Source organism: Pristiophorus japonicus, chromosome 15 (genome assembly GCF_044704955.1).
Source record: "Pristiophorus japonicus isolate sPriJap1 chromosome 15, sPriJap1.hap1, whole genome shotgun sequence".
In the NCBI taxonomy this organism is placed as follows: Eukaryota; Metazoa; Chordata; class Chondrichthyes; family Pristiophoridae; genus Pristiophorus; species Pristiophorus japonicus.
This window is the reverse complement of record NC_091991.1, coordinates 115,683,665-115,705,025: the sequence shown is the minus strand read 5'-3', so window position 1 is coordinate 115,705,025 and position 21,361 is coordinate 115,683,665. Positions and strand designations below refer to the sequence as shown.

General features: G+C 44.2%; 1 protein-coding gene across 1 annotated transcript in view; it reads left to right on the top strand.

Annotated features, from left to right (window-relative positions):
* Positions 1-14,179, top strand: part of LOC139281010 (dynein axonemal assembly factor 8) — a 113,321-nt gene extending 99,142 nt beyond the window's left edge. The window contains exons 25-32 of the mRNA XM_070900867.1: positions 1,033-1,202; positions 2,431-2,626; positions 3,138-3,232; positions 4,508-4,628; positions 8,112-8,323; positions 9,595-9,680; positions 11,531-11,600; positions 12,859-14,179. Of these exons, the coding sequence (XP_070756968.1) occupies positions 1,033-1,202; positions 2,431-2,626; positions 3,138-3,232; positions 4,508-4,628; positions 8,112-8,323; positions 9,595-9,680; positions 11,531-11,600; positions 12,859-12,936 (1,028 nt within the window). The 3' untranslated portion in view covers positions 12,937-14,179. The remainder of the gene's footprint in view (positions 1-1,032; positions 1,203-2,430; positions 2,627-3,137; positions 3,233-4,507; positions 4,629-8,111; positions 8,324-9,594; positions 9,681-11,530; positions 11,601-12,858) is intronic.
* Positions 14,180-21,361: the final 7,182 nt, after the last annotated feature.

Here is a 21,361-nt window from a genome sequence, read left to right as displayed (position 1 = left end):
GTACCTCCCCTTTTCCTAATCTGTCACCATTCAGATAATATTCTGCCTTCCTGTTTTTGCCACCAAAATGGATAACCTCACATTATACTGCATCTGCCATGCATTTGCCCACTCACCTAACCTGTCCAAGTCACCCTGCAGTCTCTTAGCATCCTCCTCACAGCTCACACTGCCACCCAGCTTAGTGTCATCTGCAAACTTGGAGATATTACATTCAATTCCTTCGTCTAAATCATTAATGTATATTGTAAATAGCTAGGGTCCCAGCACTGAACCTTGCGGCACCCCACTAGTCACTGCCTGCCATTCTGAAAAGGACCCGTTTATTCCTACTATTTGCTTCCTGTCTGCCAACCAGTTCTCTATCCATGTCAATACATTATCCCCAATACCATGTGCTTTAATTTTGCACACTAATCTCTTGTGTGGGACCTTGTCAAAAACCTTTTGAAAGTCCAAATACACCACACCCACTGGTTCTCCCTTGTCCACTCTACTAGTTACATCCTCAAAAAATTCTGGAAGATTTGTCAAGCATGATTTCCCTTTCATAAATCCATGCTGACTTGGACCGATCCTATCACTGCTTTCCGAATGCGCTGCTATTACATCTTTAATAATTGATTCCAACATTTTCCCCACTACCGATGTCAGGCTAACCGGTCTATAATTCCGTTTTCTCTCTCTCTCTTTTTAAAAAGTGGGGTTACATTAGCTACCCTCCAATCCATAGATACTGATCCAGAGTCTATAGAATGTTGGAAAATGACCATCAATGCATCCACTATTTCTAAGGCCACTTCCTTAAGTACTCTGGGATGCAGACTATAAGGCCCTGGGGATTTATCGGCCTTCAATCCCATCAATTTTCCTAACACAATTTCCTGACTAATAAGGATTTCCTTCAGTTCCTCCTTCTCGCTAGACCCTCGGTCCCTTAGTATTTCCAGAAGGTTATTTGTGTCTTCCTTAGTGAAGACAGAACCAAAGTATTTGTTCAAATGTTCATGATTGTGCTGCTGTTTGTTGCAGAAGCCCAGCCCTTGTTTACAGTGCTGGTTATCAAACCCGCTGCCTGGCCACACCATTTGCTCAAGATACTCCGCAAGTTAGACCTGGAGCATTTCTGTGTTGTTGGGATGAAACTCGTCAGTTTGGACACAGAAAAAGCCTCGCTCCTGACTCCACATGGCATTCAGCAGGTGCGTACAGTGAAAGAATTTGCTGTCGTACTAAAGTGTCCTAATTAGCATATTCCTGGAGTTCCCCTGTGTTTCCAGGTGGGGATCACTCGTTTGGCTAATAGCAAGTGCAAATATGCGGTTACAGAATGCTTAATCTGTTGGGCAACACTCTCTGTAGCAGCAGTGATTCCAGCTCTACCAGTGGAGATGTAATCAGTCGTCTCATACTCAATCCTTCGAGTGTCTATTGATCCACCTACCAAAGACAGGATGATGACATGGGGGCACGCGATATATTCCAGGTGGTGTGTGCCTTGGAGGCGAACCTCCCTGTCTTTATATTCAGTGCCTCACTGTATAAAACCCAGAATTCCATTTTCCTTTTTCATGCCCTCGCACCTTTCAGGACCTCTGTACCTGCTCTCCTGAATCTCCCTGTTCCTCCACTCTGTTCAAGATCTTGCATTTTGCTATATACAGCCTTTCCCACAGCTTTCCCAAATGCTCAGCCACCTAACTGTCCACTCTATTAACCTGTCCACTGTCCTCTTGCAATCTCCTCACGGTTTGCTCTTTTTGTGCCTTTCCTGGCATCTCCCTTTCCCTTTTTTGGTAAGAACATTTGCTATTTGCCACCATCCCTCCCCCCCACCCCAGCCTTTGGCAGAATTCTGCTGTGTTTGGTGCCTCGGATTCCCTGTCTGACCTTTTCACAAAACTTCCTCCTGCTAACCACTAACAAATGTGCCAGTAATCTGTTCCTCAGATTTATCACCGTTAGTAAAAAAAGATCCTCTCACATTTCCTATTTTCTTCTGTTGAGGATGAATGTTGGCCAGGACACTGCTGTTCAAATGTACCATGGGATCTTTTGCATCCACCTGGGCAGACGGGGCCTCGAATTAACATTTCATTCAAAAGACGATACCTCTGACAGTGCAGCGAAATTCCCCAGATATTGCACTGACTCAAGTGCTAGAGTGGAAATTGACCCAAAGCCTTCTACCTCAGAGGCAAGATTGCTACCAACTGAGCCAAGTTGACAGTTTAGAGAAAACTATAGATTAAATCATATGAGAAAGTAGTTATTTAATATATTATGTGTTGGGTTTGATTAATCATTTCATGTTGGGGCTATAAAATAGCCAAGCAGTGTGGTACATTTGACCATTGGTGTTCTATGACTCAACACTGACAGCTGCTGGTCAGTGAACTCCTGACTGCAATATCTGAACTGTATTTCCAGGACCCAGGGCTGGTGAAATGCAGCATTGATTCCCTGACCTCGAGTCCGTCTGTCATTTTGTGTGTTCAACGAGATAATTCTGTGAAAAAGCTGCTTGACTTGCTTGGCCCTGAAGATCCCCACAAGGCCAGAGGCCTGGACCAGTTCCTATGGAGAGGTCACTGTGGGACAGACCTGGTCCACAATGGCTTGTATGGTAAGTCATCTAACACACTAACACTAGGCATTGTGGCAGCTTTAATGCTATGTATCTATTTTACCAAATGCACATAGGATGAATAAATACTGGGCTACCATGTTAAAACTTCAAGGGGTAAATCAGCTGATCAGTAGGTGTTACGGTCCTTTAAACACAGTTACTTTGGGATTGTGCCCCTCGCCCAATGGAAATGGGCAGCCCCCTCCACTCACCCCACAAACTTCACCAAGATCAGTGCTGGAGGGCATGAACCAGCCAGTGGCTGAAGTTGACAGCAACAGGTGTGACAGTATGACAGCTGGGAGCTGCTCACCGAATGATGGGAAATCCTATAGAGGTGTTCCCTAGAGGCAAGGCAGGAGGTGACACTCAAATTAGGGCTGAATTTCATGGATTAATAATAGTGTAAACTTATTGGGGAATTATTAAAGCTAACAAGGAAACATTTAACCACACTTGCACTTGGTGATTAGTGCCATTTCTCTGTGCCTGATCCTCTCCGTTACAGGTTCCTCGTCCTTTGCGACTGCGATCCGGGATGTGAAGACTTTTTTCCCAGAAGGACTTTGCTGTGAAGAGTCACAAATGATGCAGGACGAGCAGGTAAAAACTGACGTTCTGAAGAAATGTGCTCATAGATGCCCCACATTGTTTTGTAAAGTTGTCGGTATATCTCTGTGTCAAGCCAAGTGTGACTCAGTGTGCCTTGAAGATGGGTAAGTGACCTAGGCGCATTGGGGCTGAAATCCCTCCGTTTTTTCAAGGCCAATGGGGTAAGTACGGGGAGTCCCTAAGTTTGGAGTTCCCATGCTCTGGCCCTCATTTAGAACTTAGAGTGGCATCAGGGAAGATGCACCTGATCTCACCAGGTGTACATGAGCTCACCTGCGGGTCCAGGCTGGGACCGGTACTCCAACCCCCAAAATTGAGGGGGGAAATACTTTTTTAATATTGCAAGCAGCCGCCGACACTGGGGGCAGGCTCGCGCTTTCTGCAGGAGAAAGACCAGCACCTGCAACCCCCCCCTGCCGTATCAGTGTTTCCAGGGTCTTCAGTGAGGGGAGGTCGACGGTGGGCGGAGTCCCACCATAACTGCTGGGGCCATAACCCCAGAGGATTTCGCTGGCCCATTTTAATATCTTTACCAGATCTGTTGGTAAAATGCTTCTGAGTGCAATAAAACTTCAGGGAGATGTGGTATCATCTTATAAACAAACTTTAATGAACCTCACCTCCATAAACACAGAGTCTGTCCTAAATCAACATGTTACTTTAATTTGAAAGATAGTGATGTTTAGGATAGTGTTTTGCTTGTCGCTTGGTGCAAATGTCACTTTTCTCTCTTGATGAAAGTTCCTTGAAGCCCAGGCACATTCCAGGTGTAGGCCTGTTCCCTACCTGAGCCTCGTGTCTGACCATCAGATGAAATGGGGATGCAGCAGCTCTCCTGTTCCATCCATTGGGTGCTGCTGGAAAACCTCAAGGCCTCCAAGAGACCGTGGAGGCGCCGATGGTCACTTGACAGCCAAATGAGGCGGGAGGTCAGGAACACGTTTCCTCATCTCATCGACATGGGAGCAATGGGCAGGCACTTCAACCGTGAAAGCACCAGGACATCCTGGGATCCTTGGGTAAGAACACTGGGAAAGCACCCGGATATTCTGGGACCCCCGGGTAAGAACACTGGGAAAGCACCCGGATATTCTGGGACCCCCGGTAAGAGCACTGGGAAAGGACCTGGATATCCTGGGACCCCCGGTAAGAGCACTGGGAAAGCACCCGGATATCCTGGGATGCCCGGATAAGAGCATTGCTCGTTTAACTTCTCCTCAGCTGTCATTTTAATGCATTCCTTCCATTTCCAATTTTTGTTTGCAGATTGGCTATAATAGAAAGGACTGGCTCATTAGCCCCAAGTTCCCACAAAAACGTAAGCTGATCAGGTCTTTAGCTCTCGCATGCTTGGATTCAAGAACTCCCACATGGGACCAACAGCAAGGTAATTCTTACAATATGTCCTGAGCCCAAATAAAGAGGAACTCCAAACTTTCAGCCCCAAGATAAGGACCCTACAAATTAAATGTTACATCATCCTTAAAATGGTTGACCATTGACTGTAGTGTCCACAGAATGGTTATTGATGCTGCCAACTAACTCAGGAAAGGTTCAGAAATCAGTACTATAGCCCCTTCCCTCAGTAACAATACCAGCCAGTACTAAAGCCCGTTCCCTCAGTTACAATACTAGTCAGTGCTACACCCTTCCCTCATTAACAATACTAGTCAGTGCTACACCCCTCCCTCAGTAACAATACCACTCAGTACAACAGCCCCTTCCCTAAGTAACAATACCAGCCAGTACTACAGCCCCTCCCTCAGTAACTATATCACTCAGTGCTACAGCCCCTCCCTCAGTAACGATACCAGTCAGTGTTACACCCCATCCTCAGTAACAATAACAGTCAGTGCTACAGCCCCTCCCTCACAGTAACAATACTAACCATTACTACAGCCCTTCCCACACAGTAACAATACTAACCAGTACTACAGCTCCCCCTCAGTAACATAGGAACAGGAGTAGACCATTCAGCCCCTCGAGCCTGTTCTGCCATTCACTGAGATCATGGCTGATCTGTGACTTAACATCGTATGCCCGCCTTTGAGCCATATCCCTTAATACCTTTGGTTAAGAAAAAGCTATCAAACTCAGATTTTAAATTACAAGTAATCTAGCATCAATTGCCGTTTGCAGAAGAAAGCTCCAAACTTCTATCACCTTTTGTGTGTTGAAGTGTTTCCTAATTTCACTCCTGAAAGGTCTGGCTTTTAATTTTTAGACTATGCCCCCTAGTCCTAGACTCCCCAACCAGTGAGAATAGTTTCTATTTACTCTAGCTGTTCCCCTTAATGTCTTGAAAACTTCAATCAGACCACTCCTTAACCTTTTAAGTTCTAGGGAATACAACCTAATTTGTGTAATCTCTCCCCATAACTTAACCCTTGAAGTCTGGGTCTCATTCTGGTAAACCTATACTGCACTCCCTCCAAGGCCAATATATCCTTCCTAAGGTGTGATGTCCAGAACTGCTCACAGTGCTCCAGGTGTGGTCTAACCAGGGCTTTGTATAGCTGTAGCATAACTTCCTGAGTACTGCGTACAGTTCTGGTCACCAGATTATAGCCTGTTTGATTATTTTCTGTACCTGTTCATGACATTTTGACAATCAATGCAATTGGACCCCCAAGTCTCTTTGGACCTCCACTGTTTTTAGCTTGTCACCATTTAGAAAGTACCCAGTTCTATTCTTTTTAGGTCCAAAGTGGTTGACCTACATTTGCATACATTGAAATCCATTTGCCATAGTTTTGCACATTCACTTAATCTATCAATATCCCTTTGTAATGTTATGCTTCCATCTACACTGCCTACAATGCTGCCTACCTTTGTGTCATCGGCAAAATTGGATGTATGACTTTCTATGCCATCATCTAAGTCATTAGTAAATACTGTGAATAGTTGAGGCACTGACACAGATCCTTGCGGGACACCAGTAGTCACATCCTGCCAATTAGAGCACCTGCCCATTATCCCTACTCTGCCTGTTACCGCTCAGTCAATTTCCTAACCAGGTCAATAATTTGCCCTCAATTCCGTGAGGTAACAGTTTCTTATGTGGGACTTTATCAAATGCCTTCTTGAAGTCCATATAAATAACATCTATTTGACATTCCCCTGTCTACTGCTTCAGTCACCTCTTCAAAATTCAATCAGGTTTGTCAGTTTCAAAAATCCATGCTGACTCTCTCTGATCAACTGAAAATTTTCAAGGTGTTCAGTCACCCTATCCTCAATTTATAGATTCTAGCAATTTCCAGACAACAGATGTTAGACTAACTGTTTTATAATTCGCTGGTTTCCTTCCCTCTCTCGCCTTTCTTAAATAATGGAGTGACTTGCACAATTTTCCAATCTAAAGGAACAGTTCCTGAATTGAGAGAACTTTGGAAGATTGCAGTTAGGTCATCTGCAATGTGCTCACCTATTTCCTTTAAAACCCTGGGATGGAAACCATCTGGCCCTGGGGATTTGTTACTCTTCAGTGCCATTATTTTCTTCATTACTGTTACTTTATTCACGTTAATGTTATTGAATCCCTGTCCCCGATTTAATATTAGTTATTTGGGATTTCCGGCATGCTATCCTCTTCTTCTGCTGTCAATACTGACGCAAAGTAATTATTCAACATGTCCGCTATTTCCTTATTATCATTGACAATATCACCGCTTTCAGTTTTTAATGGGCCAACAATGCTCCTGTCTACCCTTTTGTTCCTAATATAATGGTAAAAATTCTTTGTATTGATTTTGATATCCCTTGCAAGTTTCTTTACAGACTCCCTTTTTGTAGCTCTTACTGTTTTGTGATCCTTTACTGTTCTTTGTATGTTTCCCATTTGCCAGGAACTGTTCTATTTTTTGCATTTTTGTATGCTTTTTCTTTGAGTTTTATGCTGTCCCTTACCTCTATAGTCGTCCATGGCTGGGTTTTTTGGGCAAGCTGAGCGCTTCCGCCTCAGTGGTATAAACTGGTTCCATATCACATTAAAATATTTTTTGAACATCTCCCACTGATCTTCTGTCGTTTTACCCATTAACAGATTTACCCAGTTTATTGAGGGCAGTCTCTGCCTCATCCCCTTGAATTGGGTCTTACCTAAATCTAGAATCTTAGCAGCTGTTTCGCGTTTCTCCCTTTCAAACACTATATTCAACTCGATCATGTTATGGTCGTTGTTGGATAAATGTTCATGCACAGTTAGGCAGTTAACTAAATCTGGTTCATTATTCATTACTATATCTAATATGGCCTTCCCCCTTGTTTCCGCCAGGACATATTGTTATAGAAAACTATCCCGGACACACTCAAGAAATTCATTACCTTTCTGACAGGTGCTAGTCTGCTTATCCTAATCTATTGCTCCGGCCCCTCCCTCACAGTAACAATACCAGTCAGTAATTCTTCACTCAGAAGGTTGTGAATCTTTGAACATCTCTATCCCAGAGGACTGTGGATGCTCAGTCTTCAAGGCAGAGATAGATAGATTTTTGGATACTAAGGGATATGGGGATCGGGCAGGATGGTGGAGTTGAGGTGGAAGGTCAGCTAAGATTTTATTGAGTGGCAGAGCATGCTTGAAAGGCCGACTGGCCTATTCCTGCCCCTATTTCTTATGTTCTTGTGCACTATAAACTTCTCCTCAGTAATGTTGCCAGTGAGTGAGGGTGGGAACTATAGTGAAGGGCAACCTCTCCTGGGGATTGATTGATGAGGATCTTACCTGAGGGCTGTTCATATTAAGCTGCAAGTCTGTAATTCCCAGATCTCGCACGGTCTGAAGTTGGAACATTACATTTGAAATGAATCTCACTTTCCTGCCATTGTGCGAGATTTAATCCCCTGTGCCTTTCTCTTTGTCCCACAGGCTTGCTGCTTCCCAGGGCACTGTGCCAGACCATGTGCCTGCTGCTGCCCTCTCCCCTCATCAGGAGGTGCCACCACCCACCGTACATTGAAGTGCTGGACCATCTGGGGAGCTGTGATTTTCGGCTGATGGGGGCAAGGATGAGTGTCCTGGACCAGTCACAGGCTCAGCATGTGGCAGAGCTCATCACTGTGGACAACACCTCGACTACAGTACGCCCCTCTCACTGATACTCTCGGACATTCACACGCATCCTGGGCACATTTTATATTCGGAGCTTGTGCTCCATTAAAATCAGTGGTCGTGAAATTGTGGGAAATGCACTCACGGTTTGCCGATAGGCGAGCAGGAATGGGCCAGTCGGCCCTTCAAGCATGCTCCACCGTTCATAGCTGGGAGTGCGTGTGTAGAAAATCTGGCCTGTGTGTAATCGAACTGTGTGTAGGAAAGGGGGTGGGGAACTATGTGGAAACAGTCATACAATTACCACAGGAGAGGGGAGCTTTAAAAAATGATTATTATTTCCACTGTGTTTCTCATAGCTGTCTCACTGCACATCCACCTTCTCACTCACACTCATTTTACCGATCAGGCAAGGTTTCATAGAATTATAGAATGTACAGCACAGAAACAGGCCATTCGGCCCAACCAGTGTTTATGCTCCACTCGAGCCTCGTCCCATCCTTCCTCATCTAACTCTATCAGCAAGACTCTCTATTCCCTTCTCTCTCAAATGCTTATCTGGCCTCCCCTTAAATGTATCTATACTATTTGCCGCAACCACACCCTGTGGTAGCGAGTTCCACATTCTCACCACTCTGGATAAAGTTCCCAATTCCCTATTTGATTTCTTGGTGGCCTCTAGTTTTGCTCTTCCACACAAGTGAAAACACTCTACTCCATCAAAACCTTTCATAATTTTAAGGACCTCTATTAGGTCCCCCCTCAGCCTTCTCTTTTCAAGAGAAAGAAGCCCCAGCCTGTTCATTCTTTCCTGATAGGTATACCCTCGCATTTCTGGTATCATTCTTGTAAATCTTCTCTGCACCCTCTTCAGTGCCTCTATATCCTTTTTATAATATGGCGACCAGAACTGTACACAATACTCCAAGTGTGGTCGAACCAAGGTTCGATTCAACAGTTATATATTGTTAGTTAGTTAGTGGAGTTTATACAGTTATATATTGTTAGTTAGTTAGTGGAGTTTATACAGTTATATATTATTAGTTAGTTAGTGGAGTTTATACAGTTATATATTGTTAGTTAATGGAGTTTACATGGTTCTATATTGTTCGTTACGTGTTTAATGAAGGTACTAATGAAGGTTTTCTACCTTTGTCTATTTCTGTCGATTCACACTCTCTCTGTCCCAGGGATACAGGGGTGTGTGGAGTAGAGGTGTAGCACTGGGCCAGTTGGGTGTATCTTTATTTCATGCTCTCTCTTTGCCAGATATCTATAGTTCTGATTTTTTTTCCCCCAGTACTCACTGCTCACTAGCGGTCCCTGCCTAATGCTGGCTCTGGAGAGAGATAATGGAGTCTGCTGCTTTAGTACCCTGCTGACTAGGTGAGTAAAGCTGTCATATCTTTAGTTCCTGACCACCTATCCTCCTGAATTTCACCTTTGGTTATTTCATTACAAAAGGTGGATGGAGAGACTAGGGGAGAGGCTCTGCAAAACAGGTAAATTCCTTTTGGGCAGAAGTCAAAAGAAAAACTAGCTGTGTTAATCCCTCGATATTTAGTGTAGGCCCAAAGATTCCAGTCCCCAAATCAGTAGATGACTTGACTAAAAAACACAGCACAGTAAAGCTTGCTGCCACCCGCAGGAGCTTGGAGTTTGGTTCCGTCCGAATGTGCGCTTGTTGGAAGATTGTTCTCGCCGGTGGACGTATTGCTGGATTTAGCCTAGAAATGCTGTTAACTGGGTTTCTAGCAGAAACAGTGAGTCTCACTGATTCACCAAGGCTCATACATCACCTCTTCTCCACCTGCCCGGAATGTCAGTGTACAGTTGTACTCTGAACCTTCTGTAATTGCAACAATTCTACAGCTCAATCCATCACTTTGTGATATCTGCCATTCCCCAGAACGTCCCATTCTAGTGCCCTGACTAGAATACTGACTAGGCTCATATTTCAGCATCGCCAGTTTATCTTACAACAGAATCACTGACCTGTGTCCTTTCTCTTTATGATCTCCTCCCACTGTCCCAAACAAGGCATAACTAATGAGCCCCAGCCCAATTACTTTATAGGAGTTCCACAGTCTAGATTCATCCCACAAAATGTAATTGGCTAATATCAAAATCTGCAGGATTACCAATTGATGTAATTCTCTTCATTAAGTCAAACATGTGGATTTGTCAGCCAATGATAAATTGTGATTTATCAGAACAACACCCCTCCCCTCCTCCTCTTCCCTCTCCCTCTCCCCCTTATGTGCCAAGGGGTCAGACTCCTGTCATATCTGAAGGATGTTTATAATGAAGATTTCAAACTTTCTATCCTGTGCGTTCTTTGAATGGAAGCATCCGCAAGTGGCAGTAACTGTTGATCCAGCCTTCTGCCCCTCGCCATGGGAATTAGAATGTTTAATGTATATAATTAAGGGGTGATTTTCACTGATGTCGCTGAATGGACTCAAGGTGTTAGCGATCCTACAAGGGTGGGGAAAAATGTAATGCTTGTACCTACTCCCAATCCGGCCGATATCGGCTTCAGTCAAGTCGGAGAACCACTCAGTTTCGCCAGCAGCTCCATTATTGCCCACGTGCCTAAGAACCCAATTGCTATTTTGGGACTCAACTGGGCAGAGCCTACACCGAGCTCACACGCCTGGTTACACCGGGCAGTAGGACCCAAAAAGGGAAGTTTTAATTATTGATGTGGGGCTAGAAGGACCAGGAATACGCCACAAAAATAACGTGGTTCGGATTCTCCCACAAACTCCTCTCCCCCGTCCCCGGGGTCGAGTCGGGCTCTCAGCCACCCAATATTGAGCTGGCAAGTTGCCATATGGTAATGTGGCCCGGCCCTGAATATGAACCGAGACGGCAAACAGCGCTACCGGCAGTCGGCCATATGGTTGTTCAAATCTGCTCCAATGCCTTAACACCTCCTGCAAAATAACTAAAACATCAACACAAGAGAAGAAAGTTTTGACCTGCAAGAAGGTGATTGAAGCAGAAAATGCTACTGCTGTCATTGTAGGGCTGCTTCTGATTCTCCCCATTGTCAACCTGGATTTTTTACATTTAGTGATTAAGAAGTGCAAGTTAGGTCATCAAACTTTCTCAGGTACAGGAAGTAAAAGTCCCTGGAGTGGAAATATTTAGATAGAAATCTTAATTTGTTTTATAAGCAATTGAAATGTGCAGCACTGAATTCCCAAATCAACTGCTCCTGTCTGTTTCAGCCTTGCTTGGGAAAAACTGGAGCTTCAGGATTGCCTGCAGTATCTCATCTACTCACAGAGTGAACCGCAGGCAAGTACTTGTCATCGACCTGAAACATTAACTCTGTTTCTCTCTCTCCACAGATGCTGCCTGACCCGCTGAGTATTTCCAACATTTTCTGTTTTTATTTCAGATTCCAGCATCCGCAGTATTTTGCTTTTGTATTCACATAATTCTGCTGTATGGTTCTTTTTGATAATGCGTAAAAAGATTCATATCTTTTTGAATGTTATGTCTTATATAAAATAACAAATGCCTTTGCTTCTTTACAAAGCCATTGTTTGTGGAGTGGGATCAGTCTGTGTTGGCCTTTCTCTGCCCAAACCGTACTGCGGAGTTTTCAATAACTTGATAAATCTTACTCTAAATCTACCAATTGAAACAATTTAATTTCCTTTAGCTATTTTCTAATCTGATTTTGAAACAATTGCAGCAAAGAAAGTTCAGTTCCAGTCTTAGTACAGTGGGTGCAAACACAGTCAAATCAACTCAGGCAGCTTTTCCAGACCCCCACATAACAGCCACAACCACAATAAGCATGGAGATTCCTCTCTCTAGCCTAGTCCGTGGTTACGGGGTGAATGACTACGCCCTGTACCCCAGTCCGTGGATTATTAGGTGAATGATTACTCCCTGTACCCCAGTCCTGTGGTTTACGGGGTGAATGATTACTCCCTGTACCCCAGTCCTGTGGATTATTGGGTGAATCATTACTCCCTGTACCCAAGTCCCATGGATTATTGGGTGAATGATTACCCCCTGTACCCCAGTCACATGGATTATTGGGTGAATGATTACTCCCTGTACCCCAGTCCTGTGGATTATTGGGTGAATGATTACTCCCTGTAGCCCAGTCCTGTGGATTATTGGGTGAATCATTACCCCCTGTACCCCAGTCACATGGATTATTGGGTGAATGATTACTCCCTGTACCCCAGTCCCATGGATTATTGGGTGAATGACTACTCCCTGTACCCCAGTCCCATGGATTATTGGGTGAATGATTACTCCCTGTACCCAGTCCTGTGGTTTACGGGGTGAATGATTACCCCCTGTACCCCAGTCACATGGATTATTGGGTGAATGATTACTCCCTGTACCCAGTCCTGTGCTTTACAGGGTGAATGATTACTCCCTGTACCCAGTCCTGTGGTTTACGGGGTGAATGATTACCCCCTGTACCCCAGTCACATGGATTATTGGGTGAATGATTACTCCCTGTACCCAGTCCTGTGGTTTATGGGGTGAATGATTACTCTTCATTACCTCGGTTTCTTGTTTTGAACAGGTGGAACGATTGCTCAGTTGTCTGTTTGACTCCCTGGCTCCTGAAAGTATTCATCAGATTGTGCTCCAAGACTCCTAGCCTGTTGCAGTGACAGTATTTACATTGTCACCTCCACAGCTCCACACTAACACAAACTGTAAAACTGCTACTGGGGAATGATCGAAGCAGCAAAAAGCAAATTAGAAACTTTTTTCTCAAACTTTTGTTCAAATCTTTTCCACGTTTAAAACAATTTTTTTCATATTTACTATTCTGTAATCATTCACTTACTGTGCAATGAAATAGGCTTGACAGAGTTATTGTTGCCCAGGTCTATTCATGTTCATTGGTGCTGCTTACTCCTCAGGGTGGGATATGATGAACCTTTATTTGAAGCTTTCTATAGAACACTCATTTCCATTCCTGCTGGTTTCGCCCCAATAGTCTCCTTGCGGAGGTATTGTCGGATAAACCTTTGCCTTCTCCCCAGCTGCTGCCCGTACAGATTCAGGCTGGCTGACAGGATATGTTCACTTGATAGTTTGAGCCCCCCCCCCAGTGCAATGCTGCCAGCTAAACTTGTTTCACCTGGAGGCCTGCATAGTAACTGGTGAGCGAGTCTATCAACCAAACATGAGGACTGTAGGTCCCAAGGCTGCAGTTTCCCAATTGGATCAGTCCACAGATTGTGCATCAAGCCATGGAGATTGTTACATTCAAAATCTTCCTAATCTGGAGAAAAGGCAGAGACGTAAATCCAGTTAAGAGCAGGACCAATGAGCCATATTAGCTGTAAGTGCTCCGACTCCTTCTGACAAACGTCCATGAGAGATTCAAGTTCCAAACCCAGCATCATTCCTTTTGGGGAAAACAAACTTTTTTTATTCAGCTCGATTCAAGCAACTCCACTCGCCCACAAGCCGAGCCTCAACATGGATGATGGATGGTCAGTGACTGCACATTCAACACAAGTCCAACTGGGACTTTTCAGGTCTGGAGTTACACTGGGAACAAAGTAAGCAGCTGGGGTGAGAGTTTCTATTCAGTACAAACTGACACTGCCCTCTGCCTCTGTGCGGTGTAAGGTATCGGAATTCCCAGCAGTAGAGATTCACTTGTGATAGCAGCCTCGCACATTGACCCAGTCTCCATCTTACTGATCAATGTGTTTCTTGCACATTTGTTTTTGTTGTATTATTCAGAGTTTATTTTATGTTTCTGATTTAATATTTTACAACTATAGACTCAAATGAAACAGATGCTACTGTCCTGTTAAATATATATTAAATATTGCAGTGTAAATGATTCTGTATCTTGTATTACCACCTCAGGAGTAAATTAAATCTCAGCACGTTGCTCTCTACAGTGTGCTAGTTTCAATTCATTCCAATAAGATTCCTGCACATTTTCATAGTAAGACAGGAAAGGTTTGTTCCAATGTTTGTAATGCAACCCTGGCCTTGGTCATTGAGTTTTCAGTTACTGTGCAATAACTGGAGAAGGGGTGAGTTTATCTGGACCCCTCTGCATTACTGGGATTCTGGATTGATGCCTTTTTAGGGGCTACTTGCATTGATCCTGGTGGAAAGGTGGGGGGTGGGTCTGCACTGCTGTTCCATCCAGTGCCCCTCAAATCAGGCTGGTATACAACCCACGAGCCTGGGTTCCAGTGCAGCGCAGAATATCCAATCTGGGGCTTCACCAAGCCCACGTTTATTCCAGTAATCTCTCAGCTGAGCCTATTTGAACCATAAGGCAGTCCACTTCCACCCAATCAGAATCACAGCCTTCGAGATTATCACCAAGAATTCCCGATGGAAGTTTTTACTTCAGTTTTTTTTTGGAAGGGCAGATGGAGGAATTAAAAACACCATTTCAAAAGGCGCATAGCCTTGCAATCAAAGAATGCTTTCAAAGGAAGCCCAAATTCTGAGAGTTCCCTCCCACACTCCGTTGTGTTGGTGTATACACGTTCCTGAAGTCACTAAAATGGTTCTGCTTTTGAAGGTTTATCTGAGCAACACTTGCACTGCCCCCTGGACCAGGTGAAAGGAGTGGCCCTCAATCACAACCATTCAGGCAATGGCTCCCACTCTGCTGGCAGATCAAGGGGAGGGCTGCAATTCCTCACCTTTTTTTCTTTTTCTTCCATTCTGGAAATCCTTCATTGGGTTTTTGCCATTTGTCACAAACTACATTTAACACAAGCTACTGAACTGGGACAAGGGCAGGAGTATGCAGGGAAGCAAAGAGAGAGAATAGTGGGAGTTTGTTTTTCCATTTTTGTTTTGTCTTGCTTGATAGCTTAAATAAAAAGAGAGCGTGGACCTGAGCGGGAGCTGAGTGGTGATTCAAAAAAACACAAGGACTAACGTCAAGGGATAGCTGTTGGTTGGTTGGTAAAGGTCACACCATTTTTTTTCTCCAAGTTAGGGGCTGGGGTTAAATAGCTGGTTAGTGATAAAGCAGAAGCTTGCAGATTGGTAACTGTTAATACTATATTGAATTAATAACTGTTAATACTAAATTATATTAATAACTTGAATTAGATACATTGTTTGTAATTAGATACTAAGTTTCTGTAAAGTTAGTTAGTAATCGAATAAATAAAGGCATGGCCAGGCAGCTCAGTACTATGGAATGCACATCCTGTGCCATGTGGGAAATCCAGGACGTTCCTGTGACCTGGACAACCACGTGTGCAGGTGGTGGAACTCGAATTCCGAGTTTGGAGCTTGAGCAGCAGCTGGCGCCACTGCAGTGCATCCACGAGGCTGAAAAGCTTCATGGTAGCGCATTTCAGAAAGTGGTCACCCCACAGATAAGGAGTGCGCAGGTAGAAAGGGAATGGGTGACCACCAGACAGAAAAGAAGGACCAGACACGTAGTGCAGGAGTCATCTGAGTGTATCTTGCTCTCCAACCAGTATTCAGTTCTGAGTACTGGTGAGTGCGATGGTTCCTCTGGAGAGTACAGCCAGAGCCAGCACTGATCTTTGTGGAACACCACTACCCACCTTCTGCCACTGTGAATAACTACCCTTTACTCCCACTCTCTGCTTTCTGTCTTGAAGCCAGCTAGTGATCCATTCTGCTACTTGTCCCCTGACTCCGCAATCTCTGACCTTATTCATCAGTCTAATGGGGTACTTTATCAAAGACCTTTTGAAAACCTAGATAAATAACATCTTCTGCATTACCATTGTCTACACTCTGTTATCTCTTCAAAAAAATTCAGTAAGTTTGGTCAAGCAAATCTTTCCCTTTTGAAATCCATGCTGACTATTCATTGTTATACTTTTCGTTTCTAGATGTTCTATTTTCTCCTTTAGTATAGTAGGGGTTCCATTACTTTTCCGATCACCGGTGTTAAGTTGACTGGTTTATAATTCCCTGGATATGTTTTATCCCCTTTCTTAACTATAGGTATTAGGTTAGCTCGCCGCCAGTCCTCTGGCATTACATCTTTTTCTAATGAATTACTAAATATGTGTAGAAATGCCTCTGCTATCTCTTCCCTAGATTCTTTTAAAATGTGTGGATGCAATCCATCCGCACCAGGGGTTTTATCCTCCTTGAGTTTGATTAGTTTATTTACTATATCCCTTTTTTATTTTAAATGCCATTATCTCATTACTAATCTCAACATCCAATGTCATGTCCACTTGATATCATCATCATCATCATAGGCAGCCCCTCGGAATCGAGGAAGACTTGCTTGCACTCTTAAAATGAGTCCTTAGGTGGCTGAACAGTCCAATACGAGAACCACAGTCCCTATCACAGGTGGGACAGATAGTCATTGAGGGGAAGGGTGGGTGGGACTGGTTTGCCGCACGCTCTTTCTGCTGCCTGTGCTTGATTTCTGCATGCTCTCGGCAATGAGACTCGAAGTGCTCAGCGCCCTCCCGGATGCACTTCCTCCACTTAGGGCGGTCTTTGGCCAGGGACTCCCAAGTGTCAGTGGGGATGTTGCACTTTATCAGGGAGGCTTTGCGGGTGTCCTTGTAACATTTCCTCTGCCCACCTTTGGCTCGTTTGCCGTGAAAGAGTTCCGAGTAGAGCACTTGCTTTCAGAGTCTCATGTCTGGCATGCGAACAATGTGGCCTGCCCAGCAGAGCTGATCAAGTGTGGTCAGTGGCCAGGTCGAGGACGCTAATGTTGGTGCGTCTGTCCTCCCAGGGGATTTGTAGGATCTTGCGGAGACATCGTTGGTGGTATTTCTCCAGCGACTTGAGGTGTCTACTGTACATGGTTCATGTCTCTGAGCCATACAGGAGGACAGGTATTACTGCAGCCCTGTAGACCATGAGCTTGGTGGCAGATTTGAGGGCTTGGTCTTCAAACACTCTTTTCTTCAGGTGGCCAAAGGCTGCACTGGCGCACTGGAGGCGGTATTGAATCTCGCCTTCAATGTCTGCTCTTGTTGATAAAAGGCTCCAGAGGTATGGGAAATGGTCCATGTTGTCCAGGGCCGCGCTGTGGATCTTGATGACTGGGGCACAGTGCTTTGCGGTGAGGACAGGCTGGTGGAGGACCTTTGTCTTACGGATGTTTAGCGCAAGGCCCGTGCTTTCGTACGCCTCAGTAAATACATCGACTATGTCCTGGAGTTCAGCCTCTGTATGTGCGCAGACACAGGCATCGTCCGCGGACTATAGCTCGAAAACAGAGGTTGGGGTGGTCTTGGACCTGGCCTGGAGATGACGAAGGTTGAACAGGTTCCCACTGGTTCTGTAGTTTAGTTCCACTCCAGCGGGGAGCTTGTTGACTGTGAGGTGGAGTGTGGCAGCAAGGAAGATGCAGAAGAGGGCTGGGGCGATGATTCAGTCCTGTTTGACCCCAGTTCGGACGTGGATTGGGTCTGTAATAGATCCGTTGGTAAGGATCCTATGTCCACCTGTCCTAGCTCCCTGCTAAATACTGAAGCAAAATAATGATTTAATATTTCTACCATCTCCCTATCATTACCTGTGGTATTATCCTGTCTATCCCTAAATGGCCCTATTCCCATCCCAACCTTCCTTTTTTATTGATGTGCCTGTAAAATATTTTACTGTTTTGTTTTATGTTCCTTGATAATTTAATTTCATAGTTGCTCCTTGCCTTCCTAATTGTTTTTTTGACTTCTCTCCTAACCCTTTCGTATTCTCTCTTATCATGCACTTCTCTGCTGTCTATGTACTTAATGTATGCCTCTTCCCTTATCCTTAATTGATACCTTGTGTCTTTATTCATCCATGGAGTCTCATTAGTGTTTAGTTTGTTCTTTCCTTTTAGTGGAATGTATTTTTCCCGCACTCTGTTGAACACCATTTTAAATGTTTCCCATTGTTATTCTACATTATTGCTTGCCAATATTGTTGCCCATTTTATCTTCCCAAGTTCTATTCTCAGTCCCTCAAAATGAGCTTTTCTCCAAATCTGTATGTGTATGTATGTGAATGCACAAAGCGTAGTAAACAAGGTAAGTGAGCTGCAGATGTTGTGGCAATAACTGAGACCTAGCTCAAAAAAGGGCACGATTGAGTATTAAATATTCCTGGTTATAAGGTGTTCAGGAAAGATAGGAGTTTGTGTGGCAGTATTGGTTAAGGAGAATGTTACAGTACTGGAGAGGAGGATGTCCTGGAGGGGTCAAGGACAGAATCTATATGGCTAGAGTTAAAAAATAATAGAGGTGCCATTACACTACTGGGTGTATTCTACAGACCACTAAATAGTGGAGGAGCAAATTTGCAGAGAAATTACAGAGAGGTGTAAGAACTATATAGTAGTGATAATGGGGGACTTTAACTATCCTTATAGACTGGGATCGTAATAGTATAAAGGGCAGAGAGGGGAAAGAATTTCTGAATAGTGTTCAGGAGAACTTTCTTGATCAGTATGTTTCTGGCCCAATGAGAAAGGAGGCATTGCTGGATCTGGTTCTGGGAAATGAGGTGGGTCAAGTGGAGCAAGTGTCAGTAGGGGAACATTTAGGGAAGAGTGATCATAATATCATAAGGTTTCGATTAGCTATGGAAAAGGACAGGGAGCAATCTAAAGTAAAAATGTTTAACTGGGGGAAGGCCAATTTCAGTGGGATGAGAATGGATCTGGCCAGGTAAACTGGAATCAAAGATTGACAGACAAAGCTGTAGTGGAACAATGGGCTGCCTTTAAAGAGGAAATAGTTTGGGTACAGATGAGGTACATTCCCACGAGGGGGAAAGGTAGGGTAACTAAAGTCAGAGCTCCCTGGATGACAAAACAGATAGAAAGATGAAGCAGAAAAAGAGCATATGACAGATGTCAGGTTGCAAGTACATCTGATAATCAGACTATATATAAAAAGGTCAGAGGAGAAGTGAATAAAAGGGGAAAAGAAAGGGTATGAGAATAGAATGGCAACTAACATAAAAGGTAATCCAAAAGTCTTCTGTAGACATATAAATAGTAAAAGGGTAGTAAGAGGGGTGGGGCCCATTCGGGACCAAAAGAGAGACCTATGCATTGAGGCAGAGTGTACGGCTGAGGTACTAAATGAGTACTTTGCATCTGTCTTCACCAAGGAAGAGGATGCTGCCATAGACATAGTGGAGGAGGAGGTAGTGGAGACACTTGAAAAGATCAAAATTGATAAAGAGGTATTAGAAAGGCTGGCTGTACTTAAAGTAGATAAATCACCAGGAGCAGATGGGATGTATCCTCGGATGCTGAGGAAATTGAGGGCGGAAATTACGGAGGTACTGGCCATAATATTCCAATCCTCCATAGATATGGGGGTGGTGCCACCAGAGGACTGGAGAATTGATATTACACCATTGTTCAAAAAATGGTGTAAAGATAAACCCAGCAACTACAGGCCAGTCAGTTTAACCTCGGTAGTGGAGAAGCTTTTAGAAACAGTAAATCGGGGGAAAAATTAACAGTCACTTGGATAAGGGTGGATTAATTAAGGCAAGCCACATGGATTTGTTAAAGGCAAATCGATTTTAAACAACTTGATCGAGTTTTTTGATGAGGTAATAGAGAGGGTTGATGAGGGTAGTGTACATGGTCTTCCAAAAGGCATTTGATAAAATGCCACATAATAGGTTTGCCAGCAAAGTTGAAGCTCATGGAATAAAAGGGACAGTGTTAGCCTAGGTACAAAATTGGTTAAGTGACCGGAAACAGATAGTAGCGGTGAACGGTTGTTTTTCAGACTAGTGGAAGGTATACAGTGATGTTTTAGGACCACTGCTTTTCTTGATATATATTAATGACTTGGACGTGGGTGTACAGGGCACAAAAACAACATTTGCAGATGACACAAAAAGTATTGTGAACAGTGAGGAGGAGAGTGATCGACTTCAGGCTGGTGAAATGGGCGGAGATTTAACGCAGAAAAGTGTGAAGTGATGCATTTTGGTAGAAAGAATGAGGAGAGGACATATAAGCTAAATGATGCAATCCTAAAGGGGGTGCATGAACAGAGAGCCCTGGGGGTATGTGTGCATAAATCATTGAAGGTGACAGGGCAGATTGAGAAAGCAGTTAAAAAGGCTTATAGGATCCTGGGCTTCAGAAATAGAGGTACAGAGTACAAGTGTGTAAATTATGATGAACCTGTATAAAACACTGGTTCAGCCCCAACTGGAGTACTGTGTCCAATTCTGAATGCCACACTTTAGGAAGGATGTGATGGCCTTAGAGAATGTGCAGAAAAGATTTAAGAGAATGATTCCATTCAGTTACGTTGATAGACTGGAGAAGATGGGGTTGTTCTCCTTGGAGCAGGGAAGATTGAGAGGCAATTTGATCGAGGTGTTCAAAATCATGAGGGGTCTGGACAGAGTAAATAGAAAGAAACTGTTCTCATTGGCAGAAGAGTCGAGAACCAGAGGTCAAAGATTTAAGGTGATTGGCAAAAGAACCTGAAGCGACATAAGAAAAAACTCGTACGTAGCGACTCGTTAAGTACTGGAATGCACTGCCTGAAAGGGTGGTGGAGGCAGACTCAATTTTATCGTTCAAAAGGGAGTTGGATAAGTATCTGAAAGAAAAAAATTTGCAGGGCTACGGGGAAAGTGCAGGGGAGTGGGACTCGCTGAGAGTCGGCACGGGCTCGACGGGTCGAATGGCCGCCTTCCGTGCTGTAACAATTCTATGGACAGTTAAGAAAGAAAAAGGAGGAGACAGCACATCACTGGGTATTATCGAGGAGAACGGAGAGCAGGGCCATTAATGAAGGTGTCTCTGAGCTGCATCTGTCACTGCAGTTTTTCAGGTTAAGCTGCCTCAGTTGTAGCTTACACCATTTTACTTTGCAGATTGTGTACCTGCAGGAAGGAGGAGCTATGAAGGCAATATAAAAAAAGACAAAGAGAAAGAACTAGCTTAAAATGACAGCTTGGCTCTGATGGCAGCACTTTCCCCTTGGATCAAGACCACTGTACACCATCGGGGAGTGCTGCACTGCCGGAGGTGCTTTGGATGAGATGCTAGTGATGCACCTGTTCACGGATGGGCCGTTTCCGAACACTTTTCCTCCAGTACA